Raw genomic sequence first — 18,319 nt, 5'->3', positions numbered from 1 at the left:
AGCAGAAACTAAGGCATTATGGCTGCTGAAGTACAGTGATCTTAACTCCTGGGGACTATGGGATAGCTTCTTGAGATGCCCACACCATGCTGAGAAGCTGAGAGTGCAGGGCAGCACAAAGAGGTAATGGAACTGACTTGAGAAGAAAAGTGAATACCCACAATGCACGGTTATGGAAAGCAAACCTGTGGGAGCAATTGCCATCCCTTAGTTTCTAGCTGAGTTTGCCTTCCTTCCGTCTTGAGGTTTTTGACACAGCCCTGCTTCCTTTGCATGCACACACAAACCATTTTTGTTCCAAATAATCTTTGGTTGGTTTCTGTTTAAATTTCTCCAGTAGACACGACTGATGTCAGAGTCTAGAAAACAATACCTTGGTTGACATGTGGATATTGGCTCCTTTTTCCAAAAGCAAGGTGACCATATCTGTGTGCCCCTCTTGTGAGGCCAGATGCAGTGGAGTGACCCCTTGCTTTGTCACAGTGTTAGTCTCAGCTCCATAGTTCAGTAGTGTGGAAGCTATTTGCATCTGATTCTTCTTGGCAGCAATGTGTAGAGGAGTATAACCATTCTACAACAGAAACAAAAATATGGATATGACACACATGCACACACATGCACAGGACACATCACACACATACACACACATACACATCACACACAGAGAGAACACTTGGTAAGTGATCAAATATTTATCTCCAATGGAAATAATAAGGTATACAGAAAAGATCAATGTAAGCTGAAAGTTAATTCAAACTCTTAGTTATGACATGTTTCCATCTAACCATACGCATCTTTGCAACCATTATACTCTAGAAAGGTACAGGCCTAAAAGCATCAAATAAGAAAGTCCCTTCATAATTAGCTTTTCTCCCAAACAAGAAAAGAAAGAACGGCAGACACCTCTTGATGTGATAGTCCTTGAGACCCTGGTGGTGGATTTCATCTCTGTCTAAAGATTTCTCTAGATCTTCTCTCTCCCAGGTTAAGGATCCGTTCCTTGAGTTATTCCTGACCCTTTGGTCATTTCTAGTCCTCTCTCCCCAAAAGACAACCTACTATGAGCTAACTATGATCTGTTCATAATGCTCCCAAATCATGCAATTTCACACCACAGAATCCTATAATCAGGTATTACTTTACCCACACAGAATCAAATTGAGTAACTTCTATGATATTGTTTTAACACTTGTACTCAAATGGTTCTAACCAGAGTATCCTTTCCACTCCTTGAGAAAATGCTATTGAAGTCCTAGAATAAGCCAGGCTCTGTGATGGGTAAAGGAACACTAAGGGAGATAAGATTTGTGTTGTTAGGAATCTACTACAACATTACTATTTTCAAATTATGATAAATATTTTAAAATATGATCTTAAAACATGTTTTTAAATGAGTTACTGAAATATGTGACATCTGTGTATATTTTCAACATAAGAACCTACTGGTAAACACTATAAATGAAGATGGCTGTTGATAAATAGCCAGACTTGGTAGGAGCCGTGTTTGAATATGGATAAGATACACACCAAAAAGTATTCGTAATCTAGAGACCCACTTAAAAGTATTCCCAATTCAGTTGACCCAGATGAACACTTCAAAGGCAAAGAGTCCTTGTAGGGGCAGAGTGAAATTTTTGATGTTAGCAGGAGTGAGGGTATGAAAGTTATGTTTTATAGGCAAGTAGGAGAAATGTAAAATGCCTGTGTCAAGTTCCATTTTTCAGTATCTAAAACCCTGCCTGCTAGGAATAAGATTAATCTCCACAAACTCATATGTACTCTCAGTTGGTAACTCCCAGCTCTAAAAATCACAAAATGGTTTTAGACAAAGCAATTGGTAGAAACCGTTTTTAAGTCACAAAAAAGTATTACTATTTCATGGAAGTTATCTAAAAGCAAGGACCATGTATACTCAGCTACATGGCACCTGGATTCCTAGGCTGTGGTCCTCACCTTGGCAGTGGCGTGAGGGGAAGCACCCTTCTCCAGCAGCAGCAGCGCCACCTTCTGGTTGTCATAATGAGCAGCAACATGGAGCGGGGTAAGGCCATTCTGTAAAGGTGGTTTTTAAACCTCAGCATTAATACATTATTAGCTAGCTAGTGTTAGCTGCTCTGAAACTACCAGGATGCACGGACTGGACAGTGCTATCAATTAATTACATGTTAATTAATTAATACGGTCAATGGAAAGAAGAAAAACAGATACATGATAATTTTCCTATCAGAAACAACTAAAATTGGAAATATTTGCCCTGAAAATTGGCAAAGGGCAGCTTTCTGATCACAACAAGCAAAAGTTAAATTTCTGTATACATCACAAGGATTCTTCTTGATACAGAGTAGCTGTGGGTCCTGCAAACAATGCTTCTAAATTGCAGTGTACAGCAACAGAAAGAGTCATATATGTGCATATTTGGCGTACTTTTGCCTGGAGCATTCATCTTCATTTCTGATGAGTGATAAATGCGAGTCAACAGCCGGGTGGTGACAACATACTACAGAAACCTCTTACCTTCCCTGCCGAGTCTGCGGCTGCGCGGCGCTGCAAGAGAAGCTTTGCCACATCCAAGCTTCCGTACTTGGCTGCCACATGCAGGGGAGTGAAACCCTTCTATAGTGTACAAAGAAATGCGACAATTAGGTTGCTGTTTTATTTTTTCTAAACTTCAGTTCCTTACAAAATGTTTGTTGATCCATTAAGCTAACACTATTGGTTCTCCGTTTGTGAAAACTGATAGCATGATATCTGTTAATCATGGACCACTAAAATGGTAAGGAATGAAATTAAACCGGAACTGGTAGGAGCTTTGCTAAGTTTGATGGACTGAACAACAACAAGAAATGTATTTGGAGTCTTGGAAACTGAAACTTGACATTAATAGATTTTAGTCACCAACATTTAGTGGTGTTGGTATACTGTTCTGATTTGTGAATGGAAAACCAAGTATCAAAAAGTTCATTTTTCATCTTGCCTCTAAAACTAACACAACCAAGTGAACAGCTGCCTTCAATTTCTTATAGTCCTTTTAATGGTATTTTTCATTTGAAAATTTTTTTTTAAGTTGTAGAGTATTTAGGAAGCTTGGGTTAAAACAACTATTGAGTCATTTGATACATTTTCTGCAAAACTGGCCAGATAGATGATCTACAGAATACTATAAATTCTACTAAAAATATCCTTTTAACACTCTGAAATTTGTCCCCATGCTGTCCAAAAGACCAATGTCTCTAGTCAAACCCATTACCATGGTGTGCCAGTGGCTGACTAATACTAGATAGTTAACCACACTGAAGATTCAACAACGTGCTTTTAGAAGATGCCTGTCTGAGTCTGGGCCAACAGCCAGGGAGTGTGCATGAGACCATCCTAAGCTGTCTGCATACTCATGACAGGTGTGTAGCTTGGTCTATTTGTGGGACTCCTAGCACTGTCCGTAACACATTGGGGAACCAATTTCTCATGCTGTATTACTTTGCCCAGCCTTAATAACTTGGTAAGTCATGCTTTGTTGATACCCATGAGAGGTCTTCCCCTTTCCAAACAGAAACAGAGGAGGAATGGATGGGGGGGCAGGGAGTACAAGGGAGGTGGGGTAGGGACTTGGAGGAGAGGAGAGAGGGGAAACTGCAGTTGAAATGTAAAATAAATGGATGTATTTAAGTAATAATAAAAAGATGCCTGCCCTATATTTTTTGTATGGACACACTCACTGTCCCATGAGCCTAACCAACAGCAGTAATTCAATGAGCAGCATGCTATAAATAGAGTCCCAGTCCTGAAACCTCCAGGTGGCACTATGATGTCAACCCGTCCTCCAGGAAAGATGCTTCAGCCACATGCTTTTCTGGAACAATAGTGGGAGTTGAAGAATTCTAACATTGACCAGGATCTAGAAAATCAACCAAGCAATTACTCCTGCATTGAGAACTCTTTAAGACCCTGTAATGGCCGTTCTTGTGTCAATGTGACACAGCTAGAGTCATCAGAGAGGAAGGAGCATCCATTGAAGAAACATCTTCATGAGATCCAGCTGTAAAGCATTTTCTCAATTAGTGATTGATATGGGAGGGCCCAGCCCATTGTGGGTGGTGCCATCCCTGGGCTGGTGGTCTTAGGGTCTATAAGAGAGCAGACTGAGCAAGCCAGTATAAGCAGCACTCCTTCACGGCTTTTGCATCAGCTCCTACCTCCAGGATCTTGCCCAGTTTGAGTTCTTGTCCTGACTTCCTTCAATGATGAACATCAATATGGAAGTGTAAACCAAAGACACGCTTGCCTCCCCAACTTGCTTTTTGATTATATGGAGGAAGAAAACCAAACTCCTTATCCTTACAATCTGGTTGAAGTTGTGCCCACCCCCTTTATACAGTTGGAAGCCCTTATTAGACAAAACTGCACAGTATTTTCACTGCAGAATGGCAGGGGTAGAGGCCATCCCTTGAGTCACAGGGCCACTTCTTGCAATGTGAATCTCATCAGAGCATAATCTCCCTCTGGTATTTATAAACACTTAAACAGTTTTAATGATCATGAGTCACCCAGTATCCAGCCGGCCTTGGTCACTAAACCATTCTGTTTAACAAGTGATTCTTTTTTTATTACCCTGTTGCACTATAGAATTGGTTATTTTTTTAATCCTAAAAATCCTTGAAAGGCAAGGGGCTATTTTCTATTCCTTTACTTTTACATATATTAGTTCTATTCCTCATCCATTAAAATGACTGCCAAGTTGCTTGGGTTACTATCATCATTGTACATTACTTCCTTGGTGTCTAAGTTCTGATATTTTTTCTTTTTGAAGAATTTTGAAAATTCATTCACCTTTTCAGATTTCTTCATTAGAAAATGTATCAATTTCTATGTCAGAACATTTTAAAAGATACATTATCACTTTATGTATAAGAGTGTGTGCCTGATGAGTGTGTACCACATGGTGCTTCGGAGGACAGTAGAAGGTGTCAAAATCCCTGGAACTGGAGCTACAGATGGCTGTACATTTCTTTGTGGTTGCCAGGTCCTCTGTAAGAACAGCAGGTGCTCTTAACTTCTGCGCTGTCTCTCCAGTCCCATGTCAGAACATCTTTGACAGCCGTGTTCCAATAGGCTTGTGCTGATGGTAACTCGTGGGTAGATCTCACTTCTGAGTGCTCAGAGGCCATACCACTACTTCAGTCCACACTTAATAACTTCTTTCCACCCAGGCATAGTATTTACTCCTGCTTACTGAAAGTCATCCGAAATGGCATTTTAATTCATCGAACTGTTATTGCACATGTGGAAAGTACATTGCCCTGGGACAAACTCATGCATTCTAGGACTCTATTTGCCTTGTTTTTCTGTTCTTCTGCACGAGCTCTGTCTAATTTGCTCTAGCTATTTGGGCACGTTCATGCTTCAGTGTAAATCCTCTCTATGTAGTGAATTTCTAGTAGAATGTTTCCACAAGAAGAAGCAGCCCCACACCACCATGGGACCTTGAATACAGGCTAGGATGTTACAGTGTTTGTTTGGTGTTATATAACTCATGAACTGATGTGCAAACCTGTTCTGTCTAGACACTGCAAATAACTGGGAGGAAAGAAAAGCTGGTGACATTTAGTGTAGAGATTTGAATAAGTCCCCTATTTGCTCAAGCATCTGAACACTTGGTCCCTGCTGGTGGCACTCTTTGTGGTAGCTATGGAATCTTTAGTAGGTACAGTCTTGCTGGAGGAAGTATGTCACTGGTGATGGTGTATGAATGCTGACAGCCTTGCCTTACTTGCTGTGCTTTCTCTGCTTCCTAGTGTGCTGGTAAAATGTGATCACCCAAGTCCCTTCTCTGGCCACCCATTGCCACACCATCCCTGCCATTATAAATATCTACCTTCTGGAACCATAAGCCAAAATAAACTCACTCTTATATAAGCTGCTTTTGGTTAAGGTATTTTATCTTAGCAACAAAAAAGGAACTGATACAGTTGGACACTCCAAAGGAAATGAGATTCCAAATGAGAAGTGATGGATCTAGCACTAGGCAAGGCGGGATGGAGCAAAGGGAGCTGTCACTCAACTCCGTTACCCAGCATTGCTAGTCTAATGCAGTATTTTCTACTTCATCAGTGATGCCAGTTCAACATATTAGAGAATCTCCCTCCCCACTATTTTATTCCTCTGAAGAATATATTTTATAGTAAAAAGGAAAGAAAGAGTGACCTTTGCTTTGTGGTAATACAATCATGACCATTACATTTCTGGATGCCTATACCAGAAGGAACTAGAACTTTATTTAGAAGATGGGATACAATATTCCTTGAAGATGTTACATAATCTAAACTACTTGAGAAGGAAACGAGTTAGAGGCCTGACAGAGATTTTTCCCTTCCTGGAAACTTTCTGCAGTTGAGCAAAACCTAAACATGGCACTTGCATTCTCTTAACCACCCCCCTTACCTTGGTAGCTAAGGAGTGTGCAGCTCCTGCTTCCAGGAGGACAGAGGCCACATCTACCTGTCCTTCCCGAGCAGAGATGTGCAGTGGTGTGTACCCATTTGTAGTGGCTGCATCCGGGTGAGCCATATGTTGTAGAAGCAGCTGGACAATTTCTGTTTTACCCAGTCGGGAGGCAATATGTAAAGGTGTCTGTTCCTCCTACAACTCAAGGCAAGAAATCAGTTAGGCCCCAGCAAACCCAAGCTTACCAGGAATATGTACTTCTCAAACATTCCATGATACCTTCTTTGAATCTCTAGGAATCTCTACTGAAAACAACAACAAAAAAACAGGTTACTACCCTGTCATGACTTTATTTGTATTTGTTATAGAAGTGATCTATTTGGTCATAAAATATCCCTTAAAATTTTTAAAAAGATTTTATGTATTCCTTTTTTTATATGTATGTATGTCAACATGTGTGATAGGGAACCATGCATGTGCAGTTCCTCTGGAAGTCAGAAGAGGCATCAGATCCCCTGGAATTATAGGCACTAGTGAGCCACTGTGTGGGTGTGAAAGTCAAGCCCAGTCTTCTGTAAGAACAGCAGCAGGTACTCTTAACTATTAAGCCCCTCCCTTGTATTTTTAACTAGAAAGTACATTCATAAACTTGGTCATTGTTTGATGAGCACCCAAAAAACATCTCTTAACTCCTTAAGTCTTCAATCCTTTCTTATGCTTACTTATTGGTAAACTCATGGTTTTGCAGGAGAAAGAAATCCAGACCAGAAATCCTAAGACCTAGATTCTTCTCCAAGAGCTTTTACGGAGAGGCAGGATTTATTCTGGGAAATGAATCAAGAGAAAAGACCCAAGGAAGCTGGAAAATGCTATTCCTACTTCACTCCTGAGCCAAGAACACAAATGCTGGTCATTTTGTTCTAGGAGAACTGGGAATAAAGACTACATTGTAGTATGATTTAAAGAGAGACTGTCCCAGGGAGCCCTGCAGATGGGCCTGTGATGCACATCTAGGACTTCAAGGATGAAATAGAACTCTGGCAAAATGAAAATGGAATGAACTCTCATCCAAGTGTTTTTTGCTTTAAAAACAGGGAGGATGGAAATAACTAGAAGGGGAAGGAAAAACAACATATTCAGCAAGGCTCATAAGATCACCTGACTCTCATGTGTGGTCACAAATAATGCTCTCAGAGTTAAAAGAGCTAGGAAAAACCACTGTCTCTTATAAAAATAAAATGGAGTGTGTCCTTAGGAATGCAAAGGGGTGTATCTTTATAAACTCCAGGGTAAGTCATCATAAAAGCAAGAAAGGAAAATCTGGAAAGCTGCCAGGGATAAGAATGAAAAGAGAAAAATATTAATAGATCTGTCCTAATAAGTACAATACTTTAACATTATATTTTTAAAAAGCTATAGGGAGAGATAAAATTGTATCACATGAATTTCAAAGAAGGGAGAGATTAATAAGCAATAGCAACACAATTATTTTACCAATAGAATTCAAGTTCTATAAAAATCTGCAAATTATAAATTTCTTCCATGCATGATGCATTTATGACTTGTCCTAGTAAACAACAAAAGAAAGAGTAAAATGTATTATTCGGCATTTTTTCCAGATAAAGTGAACAAGAACGTAATGAGATCCCAAAGACTGTTCAAGGTCATTAAGCCATTAAACCCGACACTAATGGCAGATGCAGTAAGATGGCCAAGAAGAAAATGATCAGGACCAGGTGGGCAGGAATGAGAACAAGAGTAAATGGTGAACAGAGTCATCAGCATCAAGTCAGGACCCTTCAAGTGCCTCACACTCTCTGCAGTTGGGTTCTCCCACGATGGAGGTGGGTAAAGTAAGCCACACACTGAATTGTCGACTACAATCTTTTTGAATTGTTGCTTTTATTTTATGTATACGGGGAAATTGTGAATTTTAGAGAGTAGGGGGACGTTGGGGGATGGTAGCCTTTGGAGCTCTTCTTAACTGACCATCTCTAACTGGTGGTAATTACTGGGTTAGGGATACTGGTGAATGAACCAGTAGTTACTGATTAAATGATATATTATAGTTCCCTAGTCCTCAGACCCCAGAGAGGTAGGGACTTATCTGTTCACTTGTTTGTTTGTTTGTCTGTTTAAATAAAAGTTAATAATGTCTTGGCTACTTTTAAAACATTTTGCTTTATTTCCATCTGAAAGTGGAAAAGAAAATAATATAATTTTGCTATATGAAAATCCTTGTGTTTACACAGGCATGTAAGATCTTTTCAGGTTTGAGCAATTATTTCTTTGTTGAAATGCAAAGTTGTATCTGCTACTCCAGGATAAGGTTAATAGAAATCAAGGCAAAGAATTGGGAAAGTGCAGAAGACTCATCAGAATGAACAAAGTCATGGATGAGTTCTGCTCCTGACCCTTTCCTACAAGGCTTTCTCAGGAAGCACAAGTGCCTGGGTCACAGCCCAGACAGGAAGCAGGTGGTCTCTGCTTCACCACAGAAGTCTACTGTTTACTTTGCTCCTAGGCAACCAAAATTAGGGAGACTTGCTGAACCCCAACTTTTACAAAAAGACAGACAGAACAGCCCCTGGGCCAAAGTTTAAAATGTGGATGTGATTCCTGCTACCAATGTTCTCCCAAACCATATTTGCTGGCAGCTAAGCAAAGTAAGTTAAGTTTCAAACCAGCTTAAGCCTAAGGATCCTACCATTGCTCAAACATAAAAGCAAAGAGCAGGCCCACAATGGCACCAACAGAACAAGTCACAGAGCAGGGCACCAGCATTACAGATCTAGGGGGTTGAATGTAGTTCTTGGTCACCTACCTCCAACTAGACCTACAAGCTTTAGCCTTGGCTAAAGACAGAGAAATGGATAAAGCCAGCTGCTAAAGCCACCGAACCAGTCAAAATAGCTAAATAACTAAAAGATAGGCAGTAAAAGAGGTCCAGATTGGGGAAAAACCCTCTAATTAGGTTACAGTGTGTTTTAAAATGTTCATAGCCTTAAGAAAGAAAATAGGAAGAGTATGGACAATTATAGAATAAAAAGTTTAAAATAAAATAAAAAAGAATAAGCCGTGTAGAGATGGGAAATACACAGGGAGCCTGGGTCCTGTGCAATATTGTGCTGATTTTGCATGTTTTGATTGCTGATGAGCAAATGACAGCTGCTAAGAGACATGGGATTGTGAAGAGGACTGAAAAATAGAACCAACTTAGATACGTTAGGACTATCGTAACTTTTAAAAAGAAGAAAACACTGCATTTGTCAAATGGAAGTCAAAGATGCTTTGGGAAAGAGGTTTTGCTTTTGTCTCCACAGGAAACAAGAGGTTGTGAGTTCCTTCCAGGTTAATATGGATCAGGTTTGACTGAGGAAGACCTCCTGAGTCTTGACAGGTGATATATGTCAACAAAGGTTACAGCTCGTCTTCCCAGGACATGGCCATTATCTCAATTTTCTCTGGGACTCCTAAAGATGTCTTTACCCACAGACAACAGGAAGCAGTCTGGAGAACAGGATACCCACATTTCCAAGAGATGCAATGGGTGGTTGTTAGTTATTTGGTGGGTTATGGATGTTTGTTGTTGTATAGGAGAGTATAGGATTAAAAGACAATTATTAATCTCAGATATTTTGCATTGGCATGGATTTTGGTATATTGATACAAATTTAGAGTTATTTTTGTTATATTGTATGTAGTTTCTACTTTTGTTTGGGATAGTGTGCTTATGCTATACATTTTATACATTTAAAATGCAATGTATAATTTTTTTTTGGTTCTTATGAGACAGGGTTTCTCTGTATTGTTTTCGAGGCTGTCGGTCCAGCCCAGCCTCGAACTCACAAAGATCCGCCTGCCTCTGCCTCCCGAGTGCTGGGATTAAAGGCGTGCGCCACCACCACCCGGCTAATGCAATTTATAATTAATAAAGGGGTATTTAATCTATAATCAAACTTGTAGCTACATTAGGTATGTTTTCAAGACTAAATGGGTATACTTTAGACAGATAGATGATTTTCAAACACTTCAAAGACCTACAGAATATGGCATTTAAGATGTTTAATAACCTAAGGTTTTTCATGATAATGAGAAATATATGCTCCTGGAAGCACCAAATTACTATTTAAATGGATGATGGGCATCAAAGAATCTCAATAGGGAGTTTGCTTTCAATGTGGCAAGGCTAGTCATTTGGGCAAGAAACCATTCTTGCCTTGGCTGTTGACATACGCTAATCAGACTGGACAGGTATGACACAGGAAAAAGACTGTTGAACTTTGTCAAGACAAGTCAGGACAATCCTTCAGGATTCCTGATTCACAGAAGAGTCTGCCAGATATTCTGCAGGCCACAGGTGAAAGCAACAGACTAACTTTGCCAATACAAAACAAGACAGTCCTTCAAATATCCTACTTCACTGGAAAGTCTGCCAGATACTCCAGACCTGTAGGTGGAAGATGGATGCCCCAACATTGCAGAGGAACTTTGGGTGACTGCCCAGGCAGCCAGATATCTCTATTGTTAGGTAATATTACATCCCTCAGGGGTCTTGATGGAGTTAAAGACTAAATAGAGTTACAGTTTTCCATAGTTATGGTAGAAGGTAAATTATGTATAAAACTTTGGAATCATTAAAATAAGATAGATAATAGACTATTTTCTCTGAATTTGCTAAATACAAATAGACTGGATATTGTAAATATAGTTCTTATTTGATAACTGTTTTTGTTGTATATAGTTTTACTATGTTAAAGTTAAATCCTTTCATTTTTATTTACACAATATGGAAAGGAAATAGAAAACATAGTAGGGCAAGGAAACACAGCTGCATTTAGGAAAGAAAGAATGCAACACACAGGGAAGGGGATTACATCTTTAAAAAAAAGAGGAAGGAAAAACAAACCTGTGAGGGAGTTAGAACTAATTGGAAACAGACAAGTGTGATCAGGTGACCTCCAGTGCCTATTACTATGAGATAATAAATACGCAGGATATTCAACTATACAAGCACCAGAGTAGAGAGAAAAAGGGGGAAAATAAAACAGGGAAAGGGAGAGCTTCAGAACTTTGAAGACATTTTTTATTTTAGGTAACTTGGAAAGAGTCGGTATGCAAATCTGATTGCCTTGGGTAGTAAGAAATTATGTTTAGTATACACAATGCCATATAGTACAGGCAAGACTATAAATTTATAGAAGGGGTAAATATGAAAGTGGTTCCTCAAGATTAAAGACTGATAAAACTAAAGTCAATTCTATGCTTCTTGTAGACTGAATTTGCTAAATAAAGTGAGACTCGGTTTGAATGCTCCTACAACTTCAGTGTATTTTCATTACATACACTTATATAGTATGCCTTTCTTCTAAAGTATTATTGATCTGATGCTCCCAATTTAATATCCTATGGTAACTCCTATTGACTGTCAATTTAAGATATTGAGAAAAACACATAGGAGATTGGTTGAGCACACTTTTGAGTGTTTGTGACAGCATTTACAGAGATGATTAACTAATGGATGGGAAGTAAAACTTCCTTAATTGGTAGCATCATCATCCAAGAGACTGGGGTTCCTGGATGAAGCACTCTAGCAAAAGCACACACCCTCTTTGCTTCTCAGCCACTGTGATATGTGTATCTTTGCTTTGCTGTGCTATTTATCCTCACATCAATCCCAGAAATACAGAACCATTCAATAACAGTCTGAGACCCCCTGGACCGGTGAACCTTCCTTTATTTTCTCTGGTATTTATCTCAGTAATTAAAAGTTCACTGATATGTACACTGTGGAAATTCAAAATCAAGGAATTAAAGGAAGATACCCCATCTTAAAAAGGGGGTCAGATACTGCAAGAGAAGAATGCTGTTGAGCTAGCACCTACCCTGGCTCTGGCATCCACAAGAGCACCATTCCTCAAGAGACATCGGACCACTTCCACCTGCCCAGCCCGCGCTGCCATGTGAAGTGCTGTTTCACCACGCTGCCAGGAAACAAAAATTGCCCAATCATAAATAAACCCACTGCTCTGTATAGCAAAGGATAAAGATGTCCTTTTTGGTGAAATTCAGCAAGATATCCAAGTGTATAAATGATCTAAAAGGAGGTGTAATTGTTCAGTTCAGAAAAATATAGTTTTGCATCTTCTTTATCTTTAGAAGGATAAATGTTTGTAAATGTTTTCTGTCAATGACAAACCAGTGAACTTACCCAAACATCCAGGATACCCTATGGTTTAACTTCATGATCAATCTTGGTAACTTACATGGGGTTGGGTGAAGATGTGATCTTTCATCCTACAAACCTATGGGATCTGTCATTGATTCCATTCAATGAGAAACTCCAGATGTCAATGATCAAGTCAACACATTGCAAAATATAAATCACATCAATTATGCCATACATGAATTTCTTTTCAAATTGCAAACCTTGTTTCTGAACAAAATCTTATGTCTGATGTCTTTTTGTTGTGAAATTAGACCACAACTAATCATAGGAGAAATCTAATTTTTCCAGTAGGTACCCTGCTTATTTTAATGATTGTATTTGATTATAGAGGGGGAGGTAGATGGGTACTGAGAGACAGTAGTAGCTGTTAACAGTTTAATTATTTTTCACTCCTTGGGTGTCTATGCAATACCAAGGTGTAATATACTCATCAGGATACAATAAAGAAGATGGTTAGAGACAAGAGATTATGCTCATAGGGAAACCTGTTATCACCAAAGGTGACAGGAATTTTGTCATTCAAATAATCTCATAGTTAGAGCACAATATTAGAATAAAACAAGTTGACTCAACACAACCTTTATAGAGGGCAAGTTGACAGTAACCAATCAGAGGAACACACTCCACATTAACTAAATCAACTCCAAACTTGCCTATGTTGGAATGGGATGTTTCTGAAAAACTCCTGTGAACAACATCTTCTGATTCTTTGCACAAAATACTCTTAAATCTAAAAGATTTAACATGAAATTAGTGGGGTTCATTGCTCACAGCTCCCTTTTCTCACCATGACGGCTTCATTGCTTTGGGAGTTATGAGAAATTTGAGTCAAGCAATACCATTAGAAAGCTTTGACCTAGATGTTGACTTGAATGTTCTCTTCTCACTGATAGCTAACTTGTCTTCTGGTGACCTTACTTTCTGATAGCGAATTTTGATTTTGTAAAGAAAATGTATATGAAACATGTTTTATAAAACAGCATTAGTCAAGCTTGTCTTTAAGTCTCGATATGTATGGTGAGAGTTTTCCTCTTTGGGAAACCATGGTTTTGTCCTTTTTTCTTCATAACCCACATGTCTAAGTAACTGAGACAGGTATCTTATAGTTACAGAAAAAAAGAAAAACTAGAAATTTCATTTCTAGGTCTGATGAAGATTTGCTATTTCATTAGTTTTGCAGAAATAAAGGCAAGATAATACTTTTTAGAAATTAAGTCAAAGATGCTTCTGGGAGTTTCTATGGAATGTTGAATTTACATGTTTATTTTTAAGCTCTACTTGATTATTAAGTTTTCAAATACTATTCTTAATATTTTAAACCTTTACTTTACACCTATATTAAATTATCCTCTGGCTTCTACACATTTCAGGGGAGAATGGATATATATATATATATATTCATATATATATATATATATATATATATATATTCTAAAGTCCGAACTTCTTATTCAAAGAGAAGTTACTTATGTACTCACTCCTGGTCATCCAACTTTATAAAGATTGTCTCGTTTAAGTCTCATTTAATGACTCTGGAGTAACTGGCATTTACTGTAAACTGTGATTACCTTTTTATATTTACATTCCTATTGTTTATGCAGAAACATAAGGAAAAGAAACTCACCAAATATTGCATATTGCCTTACTTGGAACCTTCTATTTCCTGATTGTTAGGAATAGCCTGATACCCTATTTAAATACCTTAACTTTAGAAACTGGTAGAAAAAAACTTTAAGCATAATGTAAAGTAGGAACTTGACCACGAATCAGCCAATTGGTTATAAGAAAATAGAAATTCTTAATGATCTGTGCTGTACTCTCAAGACCCCTTGAGTGCTTGCCTTTCTGCTCTCACAATGAATTGTCAATGAATAGGTTAGAGGTGTGTAATAGAACACAGGCTGCCAGTTAAAGTTGATGTATAAGTTTTCTGGGAAAGGAAGTTGTAAGGAAAAAATATGTCTGCAAATGTCTGAGCTTTTGGTGCATCTTATGCTTGTTGTGAATTTTCAGACAAAACAAAACTGGCAGGAGAATGCACATGTGCATGTCCAAAGCAAGTACCAAGAGTCATGCCCCTCTTACACAGCTTTAAAATCGGCTCAGCAGACAGCTACATTGACTCTCACTTAGGTTGCATCTAGTTGGAAAAACATCAAAGCACAAACGACAGAATTGCATTCGCGATGCAACACGATGCCAGCAACACATAGAGGTGCCAAGGGTGGGTGCATTGAGGTCAGGACATGACTGACTGACACTGTCACAGCAAGCAGGCAGTCCATGTCCACACAGCTTCGTAATCAAATCACATAGTTCTAGATCCAGTAGCAATGTCCTAATATCTTGAGAACGCACAAGTTCACAGGCACCACCTGCTAGAGAAAGTTATATTCCTTTAAATGTAGAGTTGCCAGATTCAGCAAATAAATAGTTCAAGTGTCCATTTCAATTTTAATTCCAGACAATCAAGTAATTATTTTGCCATGTCTCAACGGTTGCATTACATCTACTTACACTCAAAGGAATTCAGTGTTTTATCTGGAATGAAAACTAAATAGAGAGTTTTGTGTCCTGATCAGTAACTCTACACTGTCTCCTATCTGAAGGATATAGCTTTAAAAAAATGAACAAACAAAATCTATCCATGGATGCTGCTGAGAAGGGGTGGGTTGACTGAAGTTCCCAAGTGCTTGTTCAAAGGGGGCTGCAACAAACAATATAAAGGACAAACAGATACAACTAATGAAGAAATTTAGGACAGTTGCCATGTGGGAGCTAAAGTCTAGCATACACATTGCTAAATCTAAGATTTTTTTTCAAAGCATGAAAGGATTGGAATACAAGAAACCTATGTGCAAGTATAATTCTCTCTGTGTCCCTGAGGAGACCACACAACAGGTAAATAATCAACAAACTATTTGGAATTGGTCACTTATGTGGTTGTTTGTGGATTATTTTTTGAAGGGTTCTGAAAAATGTCTACTACATGAAACTTCAGCTGGGTGTGGTGGTACAGAACTTTAATCCCAGCACTCAGGGGTCAGAGGCTGGTAGATCTCAGAGTTTAAGGCTAGCCTGGTCTACAGAGTGAATTCCAAGACTGTCAGAACTACACAGAGAAACCCTGCCTCAGAAAACCAAAAAGGAAAAAAAAAAAAGAAATTTCAGCCAAGCTCCCCATTTAATATAATTATGTATGTCATTGTGGTAATATGATGATATATTTTAACATATCACTATTACTCTGTATTTCCTGTAAGTGTTGCAATGCAAATGAGGAAAGAGGTAAAATATAGGGAAAAGAGAATGAAAAAGAAAACAGCATTAGTGGGTCAGCACATAGGAGTACTTTTCTTAAAATCACTGCCCTGTGTGCAAGAATATTCAGGTTCAATTTCTTTTTCTGTTTGATTGTTTTTGCTAAGACATAATTAAATTAAATAAAACTTTAAAAATTGTAGGAAGTGATAAATCCATGTTATAGAATATAAAAAGGGGAGAATCTGATACCAAATAAATAATGCCCACTACTGATTTGTCTCTGGTCTCTGTTAATCTTTTGATAAGAGATTATGAAAAAAAAGATTAATAAGAAACAAAAAGATGAATTATTTTCTTTTTCCTGTGTGTGTGTGTATGTGTGTGTGTGTGTGTGTGTATGCGTGCGTGTGTGAGCGTTTGTGTTTATAAGCCAGGGATTCAAAAGATTTCCTCAATTGTTCTCCATCTATTTTTTTGAGGTAGGGTCTCTCAGTGAACTTGAAGCGCATATGTTTGGTCAGACTAGCTGTCATAAGCCCCAGGAGGGTCCTCTTTTCTGTCTCCAAAGCAAGCACTGGGATTGCAGAAACACACAGGACTTTTTATGATGAGTGACAGAGATAGAACTCAGAGCCTCATACTTACATGGCACTCACTTTAATGACTATGCCATCTCTCTGGCCCCATGAATTCTTTAGGCATTAAAAAAATTAACCTCAAGTTGCCCTACTAGGAAATGGCTCCTGTACTTGGTGATTAAGGATTGCCATGTAATGTTACGTTAGGGCCAATATGCTGTGATTAAGGAAACATAAATACAGACCTGAAATTCTTCAATGGTTTTATGATCTCACTTTTGGGCAATATAGAGAGTATATCAAATAAATTGGGTTCTCCTATGGGCTCTGTCCCAGCACCAGAGCTTTCAAAAACTACATAAAGTATAGAGAAATGAGAATGTGGGAAGGGCACGGGTAAAACAGAACCTAGGCATTCTGTTTCACAACTTAAATGGGGAAAGCTATCCCCAAATGAGAACAGGCTGCAGTCAACAGCTACAAGTATGGTCACTTTAATAAACAACCATTAATGTTCATGAAGGGAGAATTACTTTGTTGCATGTGCTTTTTTAAAATTTAATCCTCATGTTGTCCCGGGAGTGTCTAGTATCTGAATAAACACATATAGTGGGTTCTCCTTCCCTGGAGAAATTTTATATCAGATTTTTTTGCAATAAAAAAGTTACCAGAGAAAGGGTGGTTCAAGACAGTGAGAGAAACACATATATCAACTGAAAATACTAGTTTAGGCCAGACAGAATTCTGGAACACCCAGTACTTAATGCAGAAAGAAAGGTGCCCGGAGACCAGCATTCATTTTGTAATATTGTTGATAACTATTTCAGGCTTAAGAAACATCCACTTCACAAATGAATAAGATGGAAGTTAAAACTCAGTAGGATATGGCAAAGGAGCTTTGATATCACAAGCAATTACCCTCACTGAGGCCAATATCTGGTTAGTCTTTGCCAACATTGAGTATGGAGCTCATTTTAATGGAAATTACCTGAAATACAATGCATTCAAGCAAATTAGGGTGAGCCCTGAAGACTATTTTGCAACCCATCGCTCATTCGCTTTCAAAGGTGTGTGTTTATCTGAAGCACGCTGAAGGCTGGCTCAGACTCACAAGTCACCTGCCTCAACTTTCCAACGGCTAGGGACTGCAGATGTGTATGACCACACAGCCTCAGGGGAGTTTTAAAAACATCCCCTGTTTTACTATATGCATTAGATGAATGTTTTATCCATCTGCACCAGGAAACCTAAACTGTTGTCAATCCCCACCTTCCATTTGTTTTCTGACACCTGGATTCTGCATTCAGTAAAGTTCCAAATGTTATGTTACAAAACGATGTTTCAGTGGACCTTCTCTGCGCTCTAATGACACACACACATACAAGCCCACACACGCCCACTCTGGCTCTCTCATTCTTTCTCCCTGTGGTTATTCTGACCCAAGCCATACTCACAATGTTAGTGACATCTGGAGAGGCTCCGTTCTGCAGCAGAAGGAGGACAATGTTCAAGTGGCCCATGAAGGCAGCCACATGTATTGGTGTGAGGCCAGACTGTGAAACAAAGCAACAGCAGTTTTACTCCTCTGCACCATGGGCTTTGGGGCTTCTTCAGATAAATAAGACAAGTGAAGAGGACAGAAGATGGATGAGAGGAAGAGGGAGGCATAAGAGGAAATGTTTGGTGAGAAGCTGAAACACTTTTCTACCTCTGTTATAGCTTGGATTGATGCCCCATATTTCACCAGCAGTTCCATGACTTTGATGCGGTTTTTCTTGCAGGCAATGTGCAGTGGAGTAAAACCATTCTG

The 18,319-nt window shown here is 38.8% G+C and overlaps 1 protein-coding gene across 50 annotated transcripts in view; it reads right to left on the bottom strand.

Moving 5' to 3' along the window:
- The window catches only part of Ank2 (ankyrin 2), a 557,097-nt gene that overhangs the window by 87,866 nt on the left and 450,912 nt on the right, over positions 1-18,319 (bottom strand). For 40 of the 50 annotated variants that reach the window (XM_040751830.1, XM_040751836.1, XM_040751829.1 and 37 more), the window contains 7 exons: positions 18,218-18,316; positions 17,964-18,062; positions 12,324-12,422; positions 6,436-6,633; positions 2,515-2,613; positions 1,954-2,052; positions 374-571 (listed from right to left, as the gene is read on the bottom strand). In XM_040751830.1, coding sequence (XP_040607764.1) covers positions 374-571; positions 1,954-2,052; positions 2,515-2,613; positions 6,436-6,633; positions 12,324-12,422; positions 17,964-18,062; positions 18,218-18,316 — 891 coding nt within the window. The remainder of the gene's footprint in view (positions 1-373; positions 572-1,953; positions 2,053-2,514; positions 2,614-6,435; positions 6,634-12,323; positions 12,423-17,963; positions 18,063-18,217; positions 18,317-18,319) is intronic. The other 10 variants (XM_040751875.1, XM_040751876.1, XM_040751834.1 and 7 more) reach the window with 2 other exon arrangements.

This window comes from Mesocricetus auratus, unplaced genomic scaffold, assembly GCF_017639785.1.
Source record: "Mesocricetus auratus isolate SY011 unplaced genomic scaffold, BCM_Maur_2.0 Super-Scaffold_100009, whole genome shotgun sequence".
Classification (NCBI taxonomy): domain Eukaryota; kingdom Metazoa; phylum Chordata; class Mammalia; order Rodentia; family Cricetidae; genus Mesocricetus; species Mesocricetus auratus.
The sequence above is the reverse complement of the archived record's forward strand: the minus strand, read 5'-3'. Positions and strand labels throughout refer to the sequence as shown.